Source organism: Pogona vitticeps, chromosome 1 (genome assembly GCF_051106095.1).
Source record: "Pogona vitticeps strain Pit_001003342236 chromosome 1, PviZW2.1, whole genome shotgun sequence".
In the NCBI taxonomy this organism is placed as follows: Eukaryota; Metazoa; Chordata; class Lepidosauria; order Squamata; family Agamidae; genus Pogona; species Pogona vitticeps.
In genome coordinates this window covers 24,086,282-24,107,830 of record NC_135783.1, presented here as the reverse complement: position 1 = coordinate 24,107,830, position 21,549 = coordinate 24,086,282, and the positions used below count along the sequence as shown (strand labels likewise).

The window sequence follows — 21,549 nt, the reverse complement described above, 5'->3', positions numbered from 1 at the left end:
CTCATGTTCCCAGCGCGCGCGCGCGCGCGCGCGCACACACACACACACACACACACACACACACACACACACACACACACACACACACACACACACATATTCCAGAGAATTCTTGAACACTTATCAGGAGGAGGAAGTGATGGTCAAAAACAACACTACATCCAGCATGAGCAGAAATTTGCTGATTTAAAATTTGAATTCCACCCAAGATACTGTGTGAAAATGTTTAGGAAGCACAAGTGTTCCTGTCTGGTTCAGAACTGTACTGGAAAGACACAATACAATTTCTTCCCTGATTTGTTAAAAAAAAATTGTTAAAAAAATCAGTGCCTGATCAAAAGCCACACACTCAAGGACAAACTGTGATTGATGGTAGTACAGTGGTGCCTCGCACAGCGATCGCTCCATATAGCGATGAAATCGCTTTGCGATGGACTTTTTGCCATCGCAAGAGCGATCGCTTTGCGATGGTCCCTATGGGGAAATTTCACTTTGCGATGATTGCAGGGAAGCTATCATCGCAAAGCCCCCATTTTCGGCCAGCTGATCGGCGGTTTCAAAATGGCCGCTGGGTAAACAGAATGGCCACCCGCTGTTTTGACTCGCTTTAGAGGCACCGAAAATGGCCGCCCCTATGGAGGATCTTCGCTTTAAGGTTAGTTTTTAGCCCATAGGAACACATTAATCAGGTTTTAATGCGTTTCTATGGGCTTTTTAGTATCGCTTAGCAATGAAATCGCTTAGCAGCAATTTTTGCTGCACGGATTAACATCGCTAAGTGAGGCATCACTGTATTTAGCCAGGCCCGTTTCAAAATCTATTTGCCATATGGCACATGCGGTTGTGATTCAAGATATATAATTTATAAGCTACCGTATTTTTCGCTCCATAAGTCGGAGTTCCCCCTCCAAAAAAGGGGAGGGAAAAGTGTGTGTGTCTTATGGAGCGGATACTGTCCCCCAGCCCCATTGCTGCCTTCCCAGGCCTCCATAGGCTTGAGAAGGCCCCACCCCATCCTCACCGACACCCTCGGAGCCTTCCCTGGCTTACAAAGCACCAGGCAGCCGACCACTTCTCCTTCCTCACGCCCAGTCCACAGAGTTCTTCTGACCTGCACACCCTACCCAGGGATTTCGGTGACACTTACTCATGAGTAGACCTGCATCTCCTGTGGTGCTTACTCATTAGTAGACCCTTGCCTTCGCCAGCCCTTACTCATGAGTAAGCCTGTGCCTTTGTCAGCCATTACTCATGAGTACATCCACACCTTTGGCCCCACCCTCACTAACAGCCTCCTACCTTCATCGTCACTGCTGAGGTCTTTTGGCCTCGGAGCCATGAATATACAAATGGAGACTGCCTGCCCTGTGCAAAGATGGTGGCTGTGGCTTCATTTAGGGTTGGGAAGCTGCAGCTGCCATCTTTGCAAAGGGCAGGGAGTCTCCATTTCTACATGCGAGGCTCCGAGGCCAGAAGACCTCAGCAGCAGCAATTAAGATAAAAATTATGGTGGCAGAGGGACCCCCGCAGTGCCTTCTGAGGCCTCTGGAGGCTTGGGAAGGAAGCGATGGCAGCGGTGGGGGGGACCCCCAGGAGGCTTCAGACCAGTAAGGTGCTGTTTTTACTTTTTAAAAAAATGTTCTGGGTGGGTTTTGGAGGGTAGGTTTGGGTGGGGGGTATGTTTTTATGTTGTTTTGTTTTTTGGTGAGCTTTTTTTTTGCAGTCCCAGTGTGGGACTTGCACTGTTTATTTATTTAATTGCCCACCCCTGATACAAAGGAATATTTTTCCTATTTTCCTCTACTAAAAATAATGTGCGTCTTATAGTCAGGTGCCTCTTATCGAGCGAGAATATGGTATGTAAACCGCCCAGAATGGCCTGGGTTGCCAGTTGGACGGTACAGAAACCAACCAACCAACCAACCAACCAACCAACCAACCAAAACCAACCAAAACCAACCAAAACCAACCAACCAAAACCAACCAACCAACCAACCAACCAACCAACCACACAACCAACCAATCAAATACAAAAATAAATAAATATACAGTGGTACCTCGCTTGACGACGTTAATTCGTTCCAGCAAAATCGCTGTAGAGCGAAAACATAATAAAGCGAAATAAAAAAGCCCATTGAAACACATTGAAAACCGTTCAATGCATTCCAATGGGCTGAATAACTCACTGTCCAGCGAAGATCCCCCATAGGGGCGGCCATTTTCGCTGCCTGCAAAGCGAGGAATCCGTCCAAAAACAGCAGGGAGCCATTTTGAGCAGCCAGCGGCCATTTTGAAAACCCGATGATCAGCTGTTTTGATCACCGTAATGCGAAGAATCGGTTCCCGAAGCAGGGAACCGATTGTCGCAAAGCAAAAAAACCCATTAAAACATCGTTTTGCGATCGCAAAAACACCATCGTGAAGCGGATTTGTCGATATACGGGGTAATGTTAACTGGGGCATGACTGTAAAGACCAACACCTTTACAGACATGCTTATGTAGGACTAGTTGTTTTGAAAAAAACACAACCTACAAACACTATTCAAGCCCACCACAAAAATACAACATATTTTACGGTCAGCAAAGGACAGAAGGGGCCCCCTCACCACTGCAGGAGTATAACAGATACCTTGCAGTTGTGGCCAGGTATATATTGGAACCACAAAACGAAGCATTCACACCAAAATCAAAGAACATGAGAGACAATGCAGACTAAAACAACCAGAAAAATTGGCAGTAGCTGAACATGTCCTAAAACAAGCTGGACATGAAATTCTATTTCAAAATACTGAAATACTGGACAACACCAGCAATCATTACATTAGACTGCACAGGGAAGCCATTGAAATCCACAAACGCCAGCAGAACTTCAACAAAAAAGAAGAAAGTTTAAAACTCAACAAAGCTTGGCTCCCAGCACTGAAAAATACAGTGTGCAAAAGGTCAATAAACTCTACCCAGCCACAAGGACTGGGGATCACTGCACACAAAAGACCAGCTAATGACACCCATCAATCATAGTGACAGATAATCTCTCCTCCTTATCACAACAATACACCTACAACAAAAACACACCATTATGGTCACCATAATCACCCATCTCCTGAAAAGGGCAAAAGCTGATCCCACAGCAATAAATACTAAACTCCCAAACAAACTGCACCAGAGCACAGAGTGCTACTCCTGTTCTCTGAAGATGCTGGCCACAGGGACTGGCGAAATGTTAGGAAGAACAACCTTCAGAACATGGCTAAAGAGCCCGAAAAACCCACAACAACCACTAGTTGTAGAGTTCTTTGATCTCACATCACATGAAATTGTACTTTTCAAGAATGTTTGGTTAAGTGTGGAGTAGCTGAAGTTTGACATACCAGTACCTGTAAAATCTCCTCTCTCTCAAATGCATGCATGCATGCACTCACTGCATGCTATGAGGCTTTCCATTTTAGGTCATTGTTCTCTGATGCCTAAGGAGTTGCCCATGTAATGGTAAAATTATGAAAGGCTTTTGAAATATTCCTTGGAAAACTTCAAACTTACTTGGCTATGTTCTGGTGAAAGCAATTATGTATGCAGCAAAGAGGAACATTTTTTCAAATCCTTTTGCAGACAACAAAACAAGACAGCACTTCAAAGTAAAGGGAGAAATTACACAGAGGATTCTTGAATTCCTGAGACATGGTTTAGTACTACACAATGATGGGAAATGGCAACTTTCTTTAAAGAACTCCTCAAGAGATAAATACCACCTATGCAGAAGCAAATAAGTGGTTTACAAAAACCTTCAATTATCGTTCAACCAAAGTAAGCTAACTGCAGAATGTTTCCCTATTCAAGTTAACACTTTAAAACTGAAAGAAACAGACTAACTGATAAATTGGAATACAGCTCAAGCACAATGATCAGGATTCAGTATGCTCAAATGACTGGGGGGTGGGGATGCTATCCCAAACTACGTATAAATGGAAATATCTGAGTTCTAGCCAGAAAAATTGAGACCTAAACAACCCACAAAGCGTGTGGAGACAGGAAAAAGAGAAAGGATAATGGAGACATATACAGTTGGAGGTATGTGAAGGTCACAATCTTGAGCAGGAAGAAATAGGAGCCCAAGCATTCAGTAACAGAAATATAGTGCCCTTTAACATGGCAGCAACCAGTGATAAGAAAATGGACTTGCTTTGGCAAAAACAAGAAAGGGATGGTGCTAGTGGTGGTGGCATCTTTAAGACAAGCAGGCATATTTCTGGGTCAGCTTTCATTATTACAACTCAACCTTCAAATGTTAGTGGAACAGCAACCGGCACATGCACCTAATCTACAATAATTGCACTGAAAGCCCTTTTCAGCTTCAAAGCACTCAAAGCTGCCACTGCCCCTTAAAGTAATCTTCAGTCCCAGCTATGGCCTTATTATCAGAGCCACTGCTCAAGCTGCAACAAAGGCAACATCATTAGATTAAACATGTCCTCCCCTTGTCCTGGGTTATAATATGGAAATCAACATGTCTGAAAGGCCATGACCTGTCAAGAGTAATGGTGAAAGTTCCCCATTCCCTCTAAACAAACAAACAAACAAACAAACAAACAAAAAAGCAGCAGCAAATACTATCACACTGTGACAGCCTATGTTTGTTAACTCTGCAGGCTACATCTCTTGGATTCCACACCTCTCAACAATACAATGTGCATGGAAAAAAGTGCCCATTTGGGGAAGACTAAAAAATAAAACAGTCTGAAAGAAGAACACATGCTTGTTTGAAAATCAAGTCTGCAACTGTAGTTCTAAAACAGGCCGAAAACTTATGTAGGATTGCCAGAATGGAGACTTCTGGAGCTGTCTTACCCATGTTTAGGATTTACAACAGAAATGCTTCTCAAAGATCTCCCACCTTCAAAAGGAAGTCAGTGGAGACCACAGAGACCTTCTTATGGACACAGGCAGGGAATACATCCCACATCCTCACCATCTTTTCAGTCTTGTCCAGTTTCAGGCACAGAGCCTGAATGCAGATTTAGGGAAGGGGGTAGGTGATCTCAGCAGGGCTGAAGGCCATTTACCAGATGCAGCCTGAATGACGGTCACAATTCCAAGGTGGGGGATGGAGGTGAACAAAGAAACTAATGTACAATCTTTTTCAATTCTTATTATGTAAAGATGCTAAGAATTGTTTTTGTTAACCAAGAAAAAGATTCAACTAACTAAATAAAACTAAGAAGTGCTCTTGTGCCCTCTAATGGCAAATATTTAAAAGGTCTCTGTAAAATTGGGGGGGGGGGTTGAGGGGCTTGGAGCTCCTAAAAATGGCAAAATTGCCCCCCTCCATGCCAGGTCTTTTTCTTTCTTATAGACAAAAATACAACAAAAATATTTACTTTGACCTGCTCAGATTGTGTCTCAGGAATTTCCTGTTAAAGTAGGATTTTTCCCCTCCTTTTTCAATATATTCAAGTATAACTTACAAAACATTTCAGAATGTAAAACACACGCCATTTTACTTACGGCATGATCTCAACAAATAGTAATACATTTCATCTCTATCACAGTCGAATAGATTTTGAGTCAGTTGTACCATGTTTTCCAGACAGTCAACCTTTAAAAGGAATACAAACAAGCACATTTATATCACAACATTTAAAATCTCTGATTTTTAGACTGCCATATAGTTTTTCCATCTGCTAAAAAACATATATCAGGCTTCTAAAGGGGTGGGGGTGGGGGGTGGAACGACCAAGTAGGAACAAGAGTTGTGACTGTTTAGTATCAATGAGTTTTGCAATATACTGTTATTATAAGAATATATTTCACTAAAATATCAAAAGACTGAATTATGTTATTGGAGAAATTAACCAATTAGTCAACATTTCCTATTAGATCTCCATACTATAACAACCATTAAATTTTCATGTACAGTGGTGCCTCACTAGACAGTTACCCCGCATGATAGTTTTTTTGCTAGACATTGACTTTTTGCGATTGCTATAGTGATTCTCAAAACAGTAATTCTTATGGGGGAATTTCGCTGGACAATGTTTGCTTCGCAAACCGATTTTCGCTAGATGACGATTTTGACAGTTCCCTCTGTGCTTGCAAAACAGGTGTTTTCGGGACCTAAGCTTCGCAAGACAGTGATTTAAACAGCTGATTGGCGGTTCGCAAAGTGGCTTTCCTATGGCCGATCTTCGCTAGACAGCGACGATTGTTCCCCATTGGAACGCATTAAACAGGTTTCAATGCATTCCAATGGGGAAATGCTTTTTCACTAGACAATGATTTCGCTAAACAGTGATTTCAGTGGAACGGATTATTGTCTAGCGAGGCACCACTGTACCTTACATTTGTTCTAACTATATGAAAGATTCAACAGTGTATTTCCACAAGCAAAACTAGGAAGGGGTAATGGACTTCTGCTATGTGGACTGAAAATCTTTCCAAGCAGGTTTTCAGTACTACTGAAGGAAGCAGGAGGAAAGTCTGCTAATATAGATGCAACTCAAAAACAGTTTTTTCCTGGTAAACCCACTTTAACAATATGGCTATATTCTTAGGATATATATTTTACATATAGCAAAATCCGCAATATACATACCAGATTATTTGTAATACACTTCTCTGCAAACCACTGCAAACGGGATGGTTGAGCTCTGAGGCCCTGTGTCTGCAAAACAGGATTCTAATATGAATAACTGCGTACTTGCTTATTTAGAACAAGTCCATGATTTTATAACTCAAATTCCTGGGGAGAGAGCATTAACTGAAATTGCCTACCAATTGGTAATTTTCTAAAATACAGACTCACTTTTTACACTTAACAGGGTTAAAGATGTGTTTGGTGGTTACATGGGAGAAGGCCTTCTCTGTTGCTGTTCTCAGATTCTGGAACTTCCTTCCATAGGAGTCTATGCTGGCCTCATCTTTACAAGTCCTTTCACAAGCAAGAGCTGCCTGAGTGGGATTTTTATATTAATTGTTGTACCTTACTGCTTTGAATGTGATTTGGCATAGCGTAGGTTTTTAATATGTTTTTTTTGCTCTTTTTTAGTATATGTATAGTCACTGTATCTAGTTTAAATACTTTTTTAAAAAAAATGTTTTTTCACCCATTTTGGGTTTTTTATTAAAGGAGAAAGGTGGGGTAATAAAAAATAAATATAAACAAATAAAATAAGTTCTAAAGATAACTATTAAAAAGTCAGGGGCAATAGAGATAGAGAGATATTTAAACATAATAAAAAACCCTACTTTTTTAAAAAAAATTAAAACACAATTTCTATTAAACTACCTTCTCAGTATTAGATATAAATATAAACAAAGCCGAATTTGAAGGCTTTGAATCCTTGACATGGATTCATTAGCTACCAAGATGATCTAAATTAAATTGCTGTCGTCATTTCAGTGATGGAGGGCTGTTGGCATGACCTCCCAGCTGCCAACAATATTAGATGTTGAAGCCTGCAATCCTAGACCCAGACCTAACATCAAATTGTAAGCCCCCAAATACAGCCTATCCACTGGAAGAAATCAACACTTCTTAAATCAACACTAGTTCAAATGAGTAAATGAGTCTACTCTATTTGGAATTAACAACTAGAATTAGCCCATTATAGTAGCACAGGTTAAATTAAATTTTATTATCTTACCTTAATTGAATTTTACAGACTAAACTAGGCTGTGTGACCATTAATTTTTTATTAATGGTTTATTTTATTTATTTATTAGATTTATATACCACCCATCTAGAACATGTCTATACTGGGTGGTAGAGTATCTGAAGACAGTTAGAACTATCTGAAAACAGTTCTTCTAACAGTCTGTACTTTTTCTTCAGCACATAAATTCCCCAAGCTGCAGTAACAGTGATTCAAGAGCTAGGTCAATGCTGGGGGTGTATCCTGATAAAAATGAATTTCATTTGCAATTTAACTACAATAAATTATTTTCCTTTTAGCTTGCTTAATTCTCTTCTTTCCATACACTCAGTTCCAATACTTTCTACTAATCCCCAGCTCTAGCCTGCATATGTGGGCAATTACAGCAATCTTTATAAGAACATTTTTACAATGCAAGTTATTTAGCAATAATTCACAAATGAAACTCCAAATCTACTTTTTCTCTCTGCAGAACAACTTTCATGACAGTCACTTCAAAATAGCCACACCAAACCAAATGGTTTTCATAGAATTTATTGCCTTTTCTCTGAGATTAGTCTTCGGAAAAAGGAATTTTATTTGCTATTCCACTGACCAAAAGGTCTATCTGAGCTTTTCTGGTGTTACGAAAATTAGCTCACCCTGAAGCCAATCTCTACTTGTCTTGGCAAAAGAGTAAGGGGTAATGTTACCCTTCTTATTGTTCTGTTCCAATACCACAAAGAAACACCACAAACACATTCATTTAAAATCTAAACATGTTAAAGAATCAAAAAACAAAAACAGACTCGACAATCAAGAATGTGTCAGACATTGACTATCAGGAACCTATTACAAATTGAAAAACTATGCATCATTCACATTGTCTTCAATTGCATTTTAGAGAACTTGTTAAGCAATCAAACGTTTCTCTCTTCCTTACTCTCTCTCTCTTATACATCCTTTCTTCTTCATGTACCTCACTTTGTATGGTGTAAATCCAATGAATTATCAGAGGCTCAAGAAAGTGACATTAGCCTTTTCAGTAGAAAAGTAGAACATAGTTCTTGCTAACCTATACCTAATAGGACTTCCAACATACAGGAGATATTTAAGGAGTGATTTTACCAGTTCTACACCCACAGTGAGTGTCTGCCTGAGTGGGGATCTGATCACAGGCCTCCTGAGTTCTACACCATCTATCTACTACATCATACTGGATAGGAATGTAATTAGTTATAGAATAAAACAAACAGAGGAACAGACTGTCAACACTAAGATTTTTTTAAAAGAAGCACAATCTTAAAAGAATGTTCTCTGTGTTATTTCTGCTGTCTTCTTTATGAATTAAGCAAGTTGATGACATTTGACTTTTTAGGAGGTCTTCAGTTATGATTAAATGTTCATTTCAGACTATAAGATACAGATTAGTTCTACTGGCATGAGGTTTTGCAATAACAAGACAGGTGGAAAACAAAAATGGAGGAAATAGTGAAACAGCAAGAATCAAAATGGCAATTGGTTAATTTCTCGCCATCTCTTCCCTCCCAGCCACTTTCAGCAGAACACCTTCTGACAAATAGAAAGCCTAATCCTAAAAATGCGCTAAGATGCTTTTAAAATAATCTCATTCTGGTTGCACATCAGGACGCTCAAATCAGGATTTTATGCCAAATGCAGGTAAAGATGAAGTGATTTTCCAGCAGATTCATACCATCAACAGAAACTACTATATGATTTTGTAGAACACACAGCATTGGCACGTGAACTCATACTTGCTTAATATGCAACTATTTTTTCTTTCTAATCTGAACATCTTCCAAACAATTTTAGAAAAGCATGTAAAAGGGAGGGGGGGAAGCAACCAGTGCAAACTAAAGAATTAACATCTTATACAACATGTCCATGGAAATTAAAAGAAAAGATATATGTTGTTACTTGAATCTGTAGATAATCCTCTTTGTGACATGATGAAACTCAAATGTGGCATTCACTTCCAACTTTCAATATCATTGCTGCTCCAAATGCCAATGATCTGAACAGCTTTAAATGCTGAAAACTTTATATAGCAAATCCTCATCTCTTAAGAAATGATTGCTTGAGCTCATCACTTACAAGAACAGCTGAGTTATTCTGTGGATATTCTTGTGTTTCATTTTGAAATTGAGAAGTATTTTCACATACAGTAGGTTCTCAATCATCAAAAGAACATCTAGGTCAGATTAACTAAATCTCCAGGGCTTGCACGATAGTCCATATTTGGGGCTTATCTCCAACCATCTTGCTGTATTTTCAACATTGTGGCTGGTATGACACTGAGACATCTATAATACATTATATTGTATATTAAAATAACTGCTGCAACCTGTAATCCTTTAACAAATTGTGTTATTTTAAAAAGTTATAGGTCACTCAATGAAAATATTAACTATATCAGCCATGCTCCTAGTGCATTTATTAAACAAAAAAAAATCATACTTTGGACATTATTATTATTTTTCTGGGTATGGTAATTTTGCTTTTTAACCCTCTGTGCAGTTTTCTAATTAATGTATAATACCTTACAAAGCATCGACCTGTTCTGGGCGGGTTTTGCAGCATGGTTTTGGGCTGGGTGGTTCTGTTTCTGTGCTGTGATGGGTCTTGGGGGGGTTGTTTGTTTTATGGTATTTTCCCCCATTTCCAATGGGTCTTGGGGGGTTGTCTGTTTTTTGGTATTTTCCCCCCATTTCTGATGTGTCTTCCATGCTTCGCTTGCTTTCTGCTTTGCTTTTTCCTCATTTCCGATATGTCTTGCATGCTTCACTTGTTTTCCGCTTTGCTTTCCCCCCATTTCTGATGTGTCCTGCATTCTTGGCTTGCTTTTCTTCCCCCCCTCTTCAGCCGGAACGGACTAATCGTGTTTCCCATCGGTCTTTCAGTGTGGGTTTTTTGGTGATTTTTTTCTTCGGTCAGAAGGGATTAATTGCATTTCAATGGGAAATGGTGCTTCGACTTACGACCATTTCAAGTTACGACCATCTTCCAGAATGGATTAAATTTGTAAATTGAGGCACCGCTGTACTTCAAGGAATTTATGCAGCAATTGGGATATGTTTCGGCTGTAATAGTAGTTATTGTTTTGATTTACCATGCAGGTTTTATTTTTTCCCCTTTGGATATTTTGGGTTTTGGATCTCACTATTCAAGCCTTGTGAGCTGGGTAGCTGTAGTATTGTTTTAAATGTTGTTAGCTGCCCAGAGTAGTGTCTTGGCACTAGATGGGTAGGGTATAAATGAAATGAAATGAAATAAATAAATAATAGAATGATACAAAGCTTCCCCTCATTTCCTTTATTCAATGCTGCAAATGAAACATTGCTACCACTGGAACAAAAAAACCCACCTCTGCTAAATCCCACTTGATCTCTCTTCTTCATTCTATATTGATTCAGCATTTATTTACTCCATTTACTGCTCACAGTATATATTTACATATTAGTCTATATATCTCTTTTGAACACACATACAAATATACACATCATGTTAATAAATATGTTCCAACCACCCTCTACCCAGCAGGTCACATCAATAATCCTGGAAGCTAAATTTCTTTGGAACATCTATATTAAAATGAAGTCAAATCATACTTAACAAATAAAATAACATCTTGCTACAATAGTCTTATCTCCAACACAAAATTGTATTTCATGATCATTTTATACAGATTCATACAGAAAGCAATCTGGATGAAAGGGTGCAGTAATCTCTCAATCTTAGGGCCCAGAAATATTTTCATGGTTTTTATGGTAGATTAAAAACATTCAAAACCAATAGTGACTAGTATCTTGAAAATTGGCTGGCATTGTAATATGTCACAATGGTGTGCTGAAATCAATGTACTGCTACAATTCATCATATATTTTTCCATTTTTTATCACCAGCTTAAAATAGCTTCCTTATCACCTCTGAGTATCTATAGCTGCTTTATTATCAAGTACCTCTTGAATCCCCTGACCAAATGCACGAGGGGAGCATTTAAGTCATACTGTTCTAGTACTAAATAGATAATATTAGATGTCAGTACCATAGGGCCTTAAAGAAAAAAACCATAAAGGCTGGTAGGTTATTATAGTAACAGTTAAACATAACATTTGTTGTTGTTTAGTTGTTAAGTTGTGTCCGACTCTTCGTGAACCCATGGACTAGAGCACACCAGGCCCTCCTGTCTTCCACTGTCTCCCGGAGTTGGGTCAAATTCATGTTGGTCACTTTAATGACACTGTCCAACCATCTCGTCCTCTGTTGTCCCCTTCTCCTCTTGCCTTCACATTTTCCCAACATCAGGGTCTTTTCCAGGGAGTCTTCTCTTCTCATGAGATGGCCAAAGTATTGGAGCCTCAACTTCATGGTTTGTCCTTCCAGTGAGCACTCAGGGTTGATTTCCTTCAAAATGAATAGGTTTGTTCTCCTTGCAGTCCAGGGGACTCTCAAGAGTCTCCTCCAGTACCACAATTCAAAAGCATCAATTCTTCAGCAGTCAGCCTTCTTTATGGTCCAGTTCTCACTTCCATACATCGCTACTGGAAAAACCATAGCTTTGACTCCACGGACCTTTGTCAGCAAGGTGATGTCTCTGCTTTTTTAAGATGCTGTCTAAGTTTGTCATCGCGGTCCTCCCAAGAAGCAGGCGCCTTTTTAATTTTGTGGCTGCTGTCACCATCTGCAGTGATCATGGAGCCCAAGAAAGTAAAATCTGTCACTGCCTACAAATTTTCCTTCTATTCGCCAGGAGGTGATGGAACCAGTGGCCATGATCTTAGTTTTTTTTATGTTGAGCTTCAGACCGTTTTTGGCGCTCTCCTCCCCCTCATTAAGAGGTTATTTAATTCCTCCTCACTTTCTGCCATCAGAGTGATATCATCTGCATATCTGAGGTTGTTGATATCTTTTCTGGTAACTTTGATTCCGGTTTGGGATTCCTCCAGTCCAGCCTTTTGCATTATGTATTCTGCATATAAGTTAAATAAGCAGGGAGACAATATACAGCCTTGTCGTACTCCTTTCCCAATATTGAACCAGTTGTTCCACATCCAGTTCTAACTGTTGCTTCCTGTCCCACATACAGATTTCTCAGGAGATAGATAAGGTGGTCAGGCACTCCCATTTCTTTAAGAACTTGCCATAGTTTGCTGTGGTCCACACAGTCAAAGGCATCTGCATAGCCATGTGTTCCAATTCAATGGGCATTTAATCATCATCATCATAATTATCATCCCCTCCATGGGCCCAGGCCTTGTTGATATGGAGTTGTGCATTTCAGTGAGGTTGAGAACTATGCTGAAGGGTTTCCCAAGCCAAGCAGGTCTCAACTGAGAAGCCAGGCCAAATGTGTCCACCAACCATCAATTATGATGAAAGAAAATAAACAGGAATCCATATCAGATCAGTCATTGCCTTGGTCAACAAGGATCACATCAGATACTATCGCCCTTGCGCATCTGATGACAATTCTGACTTATGGAGACTCTTTCCAGGGTTTTTCAGATACAGAATACTCAGAAATTGCTTACCATTCTCTTCCTCTGGGGCACCCTGGGACTGTATAGCTTGCCCACAGACTGGCTATACTTCACAGGAAGTACAGTGAGGAATCGAACTCCCAGTCTGAGTTTCTGCAGCCAGATACCTAAACCACTGAGTTATCCAACCAGCTACTGTATTATTCCTCTTGGATGAAGTTTATGAATAAACATGTATCACAGTTGACCAGTTAATGTTCACAAACATGAAACTGCTTGTTCATCTATGGCTATAACACAAACCTGAGACTAACTTGATTAGTGAAATATCACATTCTCCCTCAGCACTTTGTATGGACCTCTGAGATCAACTTCAAAGTCTCCTGTTTGTAAGGAACAGGACCTTCATGCCTATTGCACCTCCTTATGGAATGCTGATCCACATCAAACACATAATGCCCCATTTTTCAGGTTTGCAAGTAGTTTCCAAATATCTATTTGTTTTCAACTATCTCATTTCAAATGAGTACCTTCTTGAATTGCTGTATATATGGTGCTGTTAGAATTATTTTACTGTACTGGCCTAAAACCCAGTTCTAGACACACTAGAGTAGATCTATTAAATAAATAGAAACTGGGCAAGTCAAAACTTACTGAAGTTCAATTAATTCAATGGTTTCACTCTAATTCGGACTGAGACTGGAATTTAGGCAAATGTTTTCACTGGTCTGAATGCCATTTGTGAACAGTATTATTGCTAGTTCTTTTTTATACAATTTTAATGATGTTTCATAGTTCTGAATTAGTATTGATTTCACATGGTGAATCTGTACATTAGAAGATGCTTTCACTAGGCTGGACCCTAGAAGACAACCTAAAAATATTTTAAACAAATGAATAATTTCTGTATGAAAGTAAAATTAAAGAGCTGGAAAGTCACTGAAAATGCATAATCCACATTAAAAATCCAAAATGAGATGCTGTTATAGTTAAGCGAGCCTAAAAAGTCATAATCCAGTGAACATACAAAGGCCAAGCAAGAATGCCAAACGTCTACTTTCTTTCCTGGTTTAGAAACAAGAGTGAGTGTTTCTGGAATTTAAGGGATGTGTGTGTTTTTTTTAGTCATTTGTCATCTTTTGTCACTTCATTGCTTATTTTAAAGTCAAAGGAAAAGGGGTGGTCATTTAGCTACAGACAAGAAAGAATGCTAAAAAACTGTTTACTAAATAAGCAAGTAGAAAATAAAAAATAAAAAAATTTTGGTTGCTTGTTTTTTTTCTTTTAAAAAACACAAGTTAAGAAACATCAGGATAAATTTTACATGTACATCACCCAATGCAAACATCTTAAATATTGGGTATACCTGGTCAGGTGAGTAGGTTTTCTGGGAATGTCTGCACAAGCAACGTTCCCATCTAATTTTCTGTACCTCATGAGTGCGACTCTGCCATCCCCTGCATAGTTCCATAGTGACTGGAACTAAAGGGGCTGAAAACCATAGTTGTGGGTGCGGGGCAGAGTTGTGCACACACACATCTTGGAGGGTGCCTTGTGCACAAGGCAAGAAGAAAAAAATCTGTGCACTGCTAAAACTGGTTTCAACCCCACCTTAGTCTTCTTAATAAACATTTTTGTAGTTTAAAACTAACATTTGCCCAATTAACATAAACATAACATTAAACAGAAATCAAACAAAGCTGTCATACTCCTAGGTATTTCCTTTTAAAATTTCCTTAGTTAAGCAATTAAAAATCAATATATGATTACTTAAAGAGAAACTCTTCCTCTGCTTTCACATTTGAAAAGCTAAGCCTCACTTTTCCAAAAAGATTAATTCTTTCTCTTTCCTCTCACGGCTGAAAAACTGGTCAACCAATACTGAGTTGGTGGGTAAGGAGATGCGCAAGATGCCAGAAGAATATAATCACTATCTGGGAAGGCTCTAAGGCTGCCCTTTTGACTTATCAATTTCAGTAAGCAAAATTTCAATCAAGCCTAGATAAAATATACTAATCCTAAATAGACCAAGTTTGTCACCTACCACTTTCTGTAAGCTGCTTACCATACAGGAAGAAAAGAAATGCTAAATTAAATGCCAAACAGTAGCAGACAGCACTTGTTTGGCTGATTAACTTGTAGACAAGCATTACAAACAAATCTGAGCACAGTCTGCAGCAAATTAAATTCCACTGCTGTAAAGAATAAAGAATTTGTTGAGAAGGAGAATTAGCAACTTTACACCCAGGAATGCCTCTTTAATTTAATTGTTCCACACTGCAAAACAGAACATGCAAATACAATTTGGATATTTAATAATGAAATTGGCAAAGCAAGGAAATAATTTCAATATACTATTAACTGCAAATATGCACAATGAAAAAAGTCTGGCCCAAATTCCCTCCCCCAATGCCCCCATCCCCTTTCCTTATTAGGACTGGATTCTGTTAACATTAATCAGAACAAGTCTAATTAAAGGTTACAAGCTTAAAATATATTCTAATTAAAGCTCTAAATAGCAGCACGATTACAGCACTATAGTTTTAGTCCCACCTCAATGATCTTCTTGGCTTCTTTGTATTTGCCAGTGATCAAGAAAGCAAAGAAGAGTTCGTAGAGCATCATCATTTCACCTCTCTCCTGGCTCATGAAGTCCACAGCTAGAGGAATGAAAAAAACAAACAAACACACATTCAAGTTACCTAGTTGTTGTAGGGTTTTCAGGCTCTTTGGCCGTGTTCTGAAGGATGTTCTTCCTAACGTTCCGTCCTCTGAAGATGCCGGCCACAGAGACTGGTGAAACGTTAGGAAGAACAACCTTCAGAACACGGCCAAAGAGCCCGAGAAACCCACAACAACCATCAAATCCTGCACATGAAAGCCTTCAAGAATTCAAGTTACCAGTTTAGATTAGGGAAAGACATGAGTGAATCCAGTGCCACAGCGGTAAATTATGTACCACTAAAGCTATTTGCTGTAATGTTTTTTGCAGTTCTCTTCATGATGATCTGCATGTACCTTCCTGTAGTGCTTAATGTTACCGAGAACTTGTGCAATATCTGGACCATTGGGGAAATGAGGATTTGTGGGTTTTTTTGTAGTGAAGATGTATGGCTGGGGTGGGGATGGGGTTAATTCTCTACTATAGAAAGAACAACATAGGGTTGGAATTTGAACATCACACACTTTTGTCATGATGGTAAGTAATGCAGCAATTCAAAAACAATATAACTCCACAATCATAGTCTTTACTGTTCATCTTGTCCATGACAGAAAGGGATTATGTGACAACACTATCTTTACTTTTGTTCAGAGTCTTAATAAAGTCCATGAGATTTTCTCAATAACCTAACGCCTAATTTTAGAATATTTTTATTATGCAAGTCCTCAAGACTACAGCATGTTATTTGGTTCTGTGATGACAACAGACTCTGAAGCATAAAATGCACAAAAGGCTTAGGAAAATTTAATTAATGTTAACTACCAACCTTTCTGCAACAATTCCGTATGTCCATTCTCTACTAACTTGCACAAGACTAAATGAAATCTAGGGAATACGCCATAATTCTTATAGCAATCCATCACAGCTTCAAGGGCTGCTGACAAGTCATCCCTGGAAAAAAAATCCATAATGAGTTTTCAGAAGGAATTAAAATGCAGAATACCTCCAAACCTTAAACATTAATTTGAACATCATATTCTTACTTACAACTTCACATTTCCATTCAAAACATAATATGAACATGCCATACATTCCATTTGTTTCCTAACAAGTTTCTTCAAGATCTTAAAAAGACATCTTTACTGTTTTGATAATACAGAAGTTTATTAAACTTAAACTTATTTGTCTGGTAATAAATCATTTCAGAGTTTTAAAAAAATCTTAAGGAAATTATTTAACTATGGATATCATCACTGAAAAGGAATTTGTTAGATGTAAGTATTTATGTCCAGGTAGTGCTTATTCATTATATGGAAGTTTCTTGTGAGCCCTCCACACTAGTGACAAACTAATTCAGATTTAAGTTAATCAAAGTAAGGGCTGTCTAGGTTAGATTATGAGGAGCAATTCATACTGATAACACATGGTAGAAAAGTCATCTAACCTATGTATTTGTTGAATAAATAAAACCATTTACGAATGCTTGTGATTACATGTTTTATGTGGGAATTGAAAACTAGAGTCTAGAGGTAAAGCTTAGCATGCTCAGAAAAAGTCTGATAACAATTTACATGTTAATAACAGTATTAATTGTAGAAGATTTTGAGACAGAAGAACTAATATTAGGCCTTGAAAGAATATTTTATCATGAATTGTGTTTAGCATACATTTACAAGGTTCTATCACCCTGTAAATGTGTGCTAAAAAAGAAGCCCACAGTATTATTTATAGTTTTGCACTAAAAAGATCTGCAAATATCCCCCCCCCCCAAATTATAATATTAAATACAGATACAGGGGACATTTTGAGTTTACTGCAACCTATGTAAAACTGCAAAAAGGAGTCTGGCTTGATGGATCTCTACCTTACCCCTTTACCAAGCCCTGTTTACAGTGCATCTTCTGGCACCCCACAGAGTAGTTTGAATTATTGTCATTTGGGGTGAAGACTAAATTACAGGTTAATTTTAAAACTGCAAGTGGATGATGCAGACTAGATTACTGTCATACAAAAGAAATACTATGGTAGCTACCACAGATGGATATAAAGCTTTTTATAATCAATGTTTTCTTCTGTTCTTGATGCAAGTTGAGTTAACACCCATAGAAAGAGCTTGAGAACAACTTCCAATAATTCTACCCAGGGTGCAATCAAATTTATACATTCATGTTCTCTCTGTTTATGTTCAGATTCTGACAGTGACTCTGAAAGGAGCAACAGTATCTTCCCAGCTGCATTCCCACTGCACTAAATTGACTGTTTAGGTCAAAGCTATCTATAAATGAATGAATAATTGGAATGCCAATCAAACAGACACATTAATAGTGTACAAGCTCAAGAAATATAGCTTCTGAAGATACTTAAGTCTGTGTATGCAAAATCAGAAGCCCATGAAAGATATCATATTTTAAAATTAGCATACAAGAAGATGTGATTGAATGTCTAATCATCTGTAAATGTTTCACAAATCATACCCTCATGTCTTGACCTAGTGTTGTGAGATTGCTAGAATACTACCATGGCTCGTGGTGTCTGTTTTGAACAATGTACAACATCTCGTCTCTTTAAAAATTCTATTACACACAATTTTTTTTTAAAAAAACTCATCAATCACAGTGGAGCAATTCAAGAGATGGATTCAATCCATCAAGAATGTTCTAAGATCTTTCCTGCCTTATCTGCTTCCTATGGCTGTTGCTTGAGTTTTCTTCATAACAGGACCCTCTCAAAGTGACATAGCTCAGCATAAGGGACTTCAAACTAAAGCTGTAGGAAAACTGGTAAAATCTCAGTGCACAAGCAAGTGCCTCCATTCACATATGGAGTGTGCAAAATTGGGTCTGCTACTCTGTCATATTTTAAAGACTTTTGAAGACTTTGGTCTGGGTTTGCCCAATCAACTTCACCTTCCACTGCTTTATATAAAGCAGCAGACCATCTCCTTCAAGTATTTCTTACCTAGCTGGTTGGTTATTCATATTATTCACATGAAAGGCAAATGGTGTATCTTTCAGTGCCTTCTAGTTGGCAATGAATGAGTACAGTAGTACCTCAGTTTACGTACGCCTCTGTTTACTTAATTTCCAGTTTACGAACAGAAATCCATTGAAAATAATGCCTCGGTTTATGTTTTTTTGAGTTTGCGAAGGAAGTTTCCCTGTGCTTGGAAGTTTGTAGCGCCTCTGCCATTCCAATGGCAATCTGCGTTTCAGTTTATGTAATTTCTACATTATGTAATGTTCCGGAGAACGTATTAATTTCATAAACCGAGGTACTACTGTACCTGTGCATGCCTTCAAGAATCCCAGCAGCAACTTGTTAAGTGCCAGTTAGAAGCAACTGAATGTTACACGGTTTGCCTTCTGAATGTGTAACAAAGCAACAGGATTTCAGCCACTGGCAATTTAAATAATCAAGAAGGGTTTTTCTCACACTAAGCTGCTAAGTTAAAGTCAGGACCCCGCATCAGAAATTATTGGGCAGGCTGTCCAAATAAAGTAAAGTCTTATTGACCCCTAATCCAATAAAACAGAAGAGAAACACTTATATCTGCAGTTAAATATAATACAATAATGACATGCTGTCAGTTAATTTCCACTCATGGTGAGCCTTCTCAGAGTCTCCTAGGTAGAGAATTCAGAAGAGGTTTATCATTCCATTCTTCTGGACACACTCTAGAACTGTGCAGCTTGTTCAAAGCTATACAAGCTGGCTTTTCTCCCAGGAGATACGGGAGGTGGAGGCAAAACAAAACTCTCAACCTGTAGCTCTGCAGCCAGGCACTCAAATCACTGAGCTATCCAGCCAGCCTGTTAAATATATAGCCTTCTGAAACTTCAAAGTCCCAACTCTCTAATACAGTGGTGCCTCGCTTAACAATTACCTCATTAAACGACGAATCCGCTTTATGATGGTTTTTTTGCGATCACTACTGCGATCGCAAAATGATGTTCCTATGGAGAAAATTCGCTTCACAACGATCTGCTTCGGGAGCCAATTCTTCGCATTACGATGATTTCCAAACAGCTGATTGGCGGGTCGCAAAATGGCCACCACTGTGCAAAATGGCTCCCCGCTGTTTTTAGGACGGATTCCTCGCTATACAGGCACCAGATAATGGCCACCCTATGGAGGACCTTCGCTGCACGATGAGGTATTTTGCCCATTGGAATGCATTGAATCCGCATTCAATGGGTTTTTTGATTTCGCTTGATGACGATTTCGCTTAACAGCGACTTGAACGGAAAGGATTATCGTCATCAAGCGAGGCACCACTGTATAAGGGCAAACAATTATCCTGTTTTGAAAATGATGTGGAGGCTGTCCTATGTGCAAATTTATTGTGTGAAATATTTCTTCACATAGTTTTTGTATACATTTATGGTTTTGGCCACATAGGCATGATAACTGTTGACGAGAGAAGCTGTTTACGACAAGGATGTCACATGAAGTAACCTTAAAGTTGTAATAGTTCAAGAAATTACAGTGTTGCTGACTGCCAGTCTTTTTCAACAATATTACAAACATAGATACTATTATATCTAATCTATATGCAGGATCTTAGTAAACAGGAATTCAATAGTAAAATCTATGGAAGTAACCCAACACGACGTTCTACTATTGATAACCCCTGTTCGAACCACATACAATTTTTTCTTGTGGGCTCACAAAGTAAATCTTCCTACTCAATTGTGTCTTTTGGGTTTTCAACCAAAGGGCACTATTCTAACTTTAGAAACACAGATATAACAAATCCAACATTTTTGCTATTTCAATGAGAAATATCAAATTAAATGAATCCAGATGGGCACAGCTAGAGTAAGATGCTAATAAATTAAAAAAATTAAACAGAGCTGTGCAAACTATATTTAGCATACTTCAATGTAAGCGATTTTATCTACACTACTGCTGAGGTTTAAAACGGCAACTCAGTAAGCCGTATAAAACTGATTCTATGAAAACAGAACAATTCTACCATCAGCTGTGAAATCTTATTACAGATCAACTGATTTCTACTCCCCTCATAATCTAGCAGACACATTTCTGCAATAGCTCTTAATATATTTAATAAAATAGCCCACATTGGTTATTCAGGAGTCATTCTGATTTTTTTTAAAAAAAGGAAAAGGTACATTCTGAGCAGGAATAAAAAAGCTTTGAGATACCTGTGGAGATTTATATTTTTCCAAGATGGAGGACCAAACTTTTCCACCTTCCCTGTTCCCAGAAACCCTATCGCTCCTATGGGTGACATCATGTCACCTAATGTCTGCAGAGCCTTTCAGCTCCGTTATAGCACACTATAGGACTAACATCAAACCTCCAACCCTGATTTTCCCTCTCTTCTGCTTGCTGATATTGTTATATGCCTTCAAGTTAGAACTCACCCACAATGACCTTAACAGGGTTTCAAAGGTAAACAAGATATTTAAGGCATGTTAATACAGGTACCAGTTTCACACCCGGAGCGAACTTCCATGGCTAAGTGGGTATTCAAACCCAGGCCTCCTAAGTCCCAGTCAGACACACTATCCACTGACACCACACTAGGTATCCCCCTCTTCTCCTTATTGATGTAATATTATGTCTCACAAAGAAATCTGGAGATTTCAAAAGCTTCCACACAATTTTGTGTCTTTTGGGTTGGCTTAACAAAGACAAATAGAGATTTTGCGGGGAGGGAGGTTATGCCCAACACAGCTGCCCTGGTTTTTTATTTTAAAATGTTGTCACTTGTATGTCAGGTGTCTCAGCCAT

General features: G+C 38.6%; 1 protein-coding gene across 3 annotated transcripts in view; it reads right to left on the bottom strand.

Annotated features, from left to right (window-relative positions):
• LRPPRC (leucine rich pentatricopeptide repeat containing) overlaps positions 1-21,549 on the bottom strand; it is a 153,177-nt gene that overhangs the window by 43,933 nt on the left and 87,695 nt on the right. For all 3 annotated transcript variants that reach the window (XM_020800523.3, XM_020800524.3, XM_020800522.3), the window contains exons 24-27: positions 16,619-16,743; positions 15,684-15,790; positions 6,591-6,659; positions 5,504-5,594 (exon numbers count right to left, since the gene is read on the bottom strand). In XM_020800523.3, coding sequence (XP_020656182.3) covers positions 5,504-5,594; positions 6,591-6,659; positions 15,684-15,790; positions 16,619-16,743 — 392 coding nt within the window. The remainder of the gene's footprint in view (positions 1-5,503; positions 5,595-6,590; positions 6,660-15,683; positions 15,791-16,618; positions 16,744-21,549) is intronic.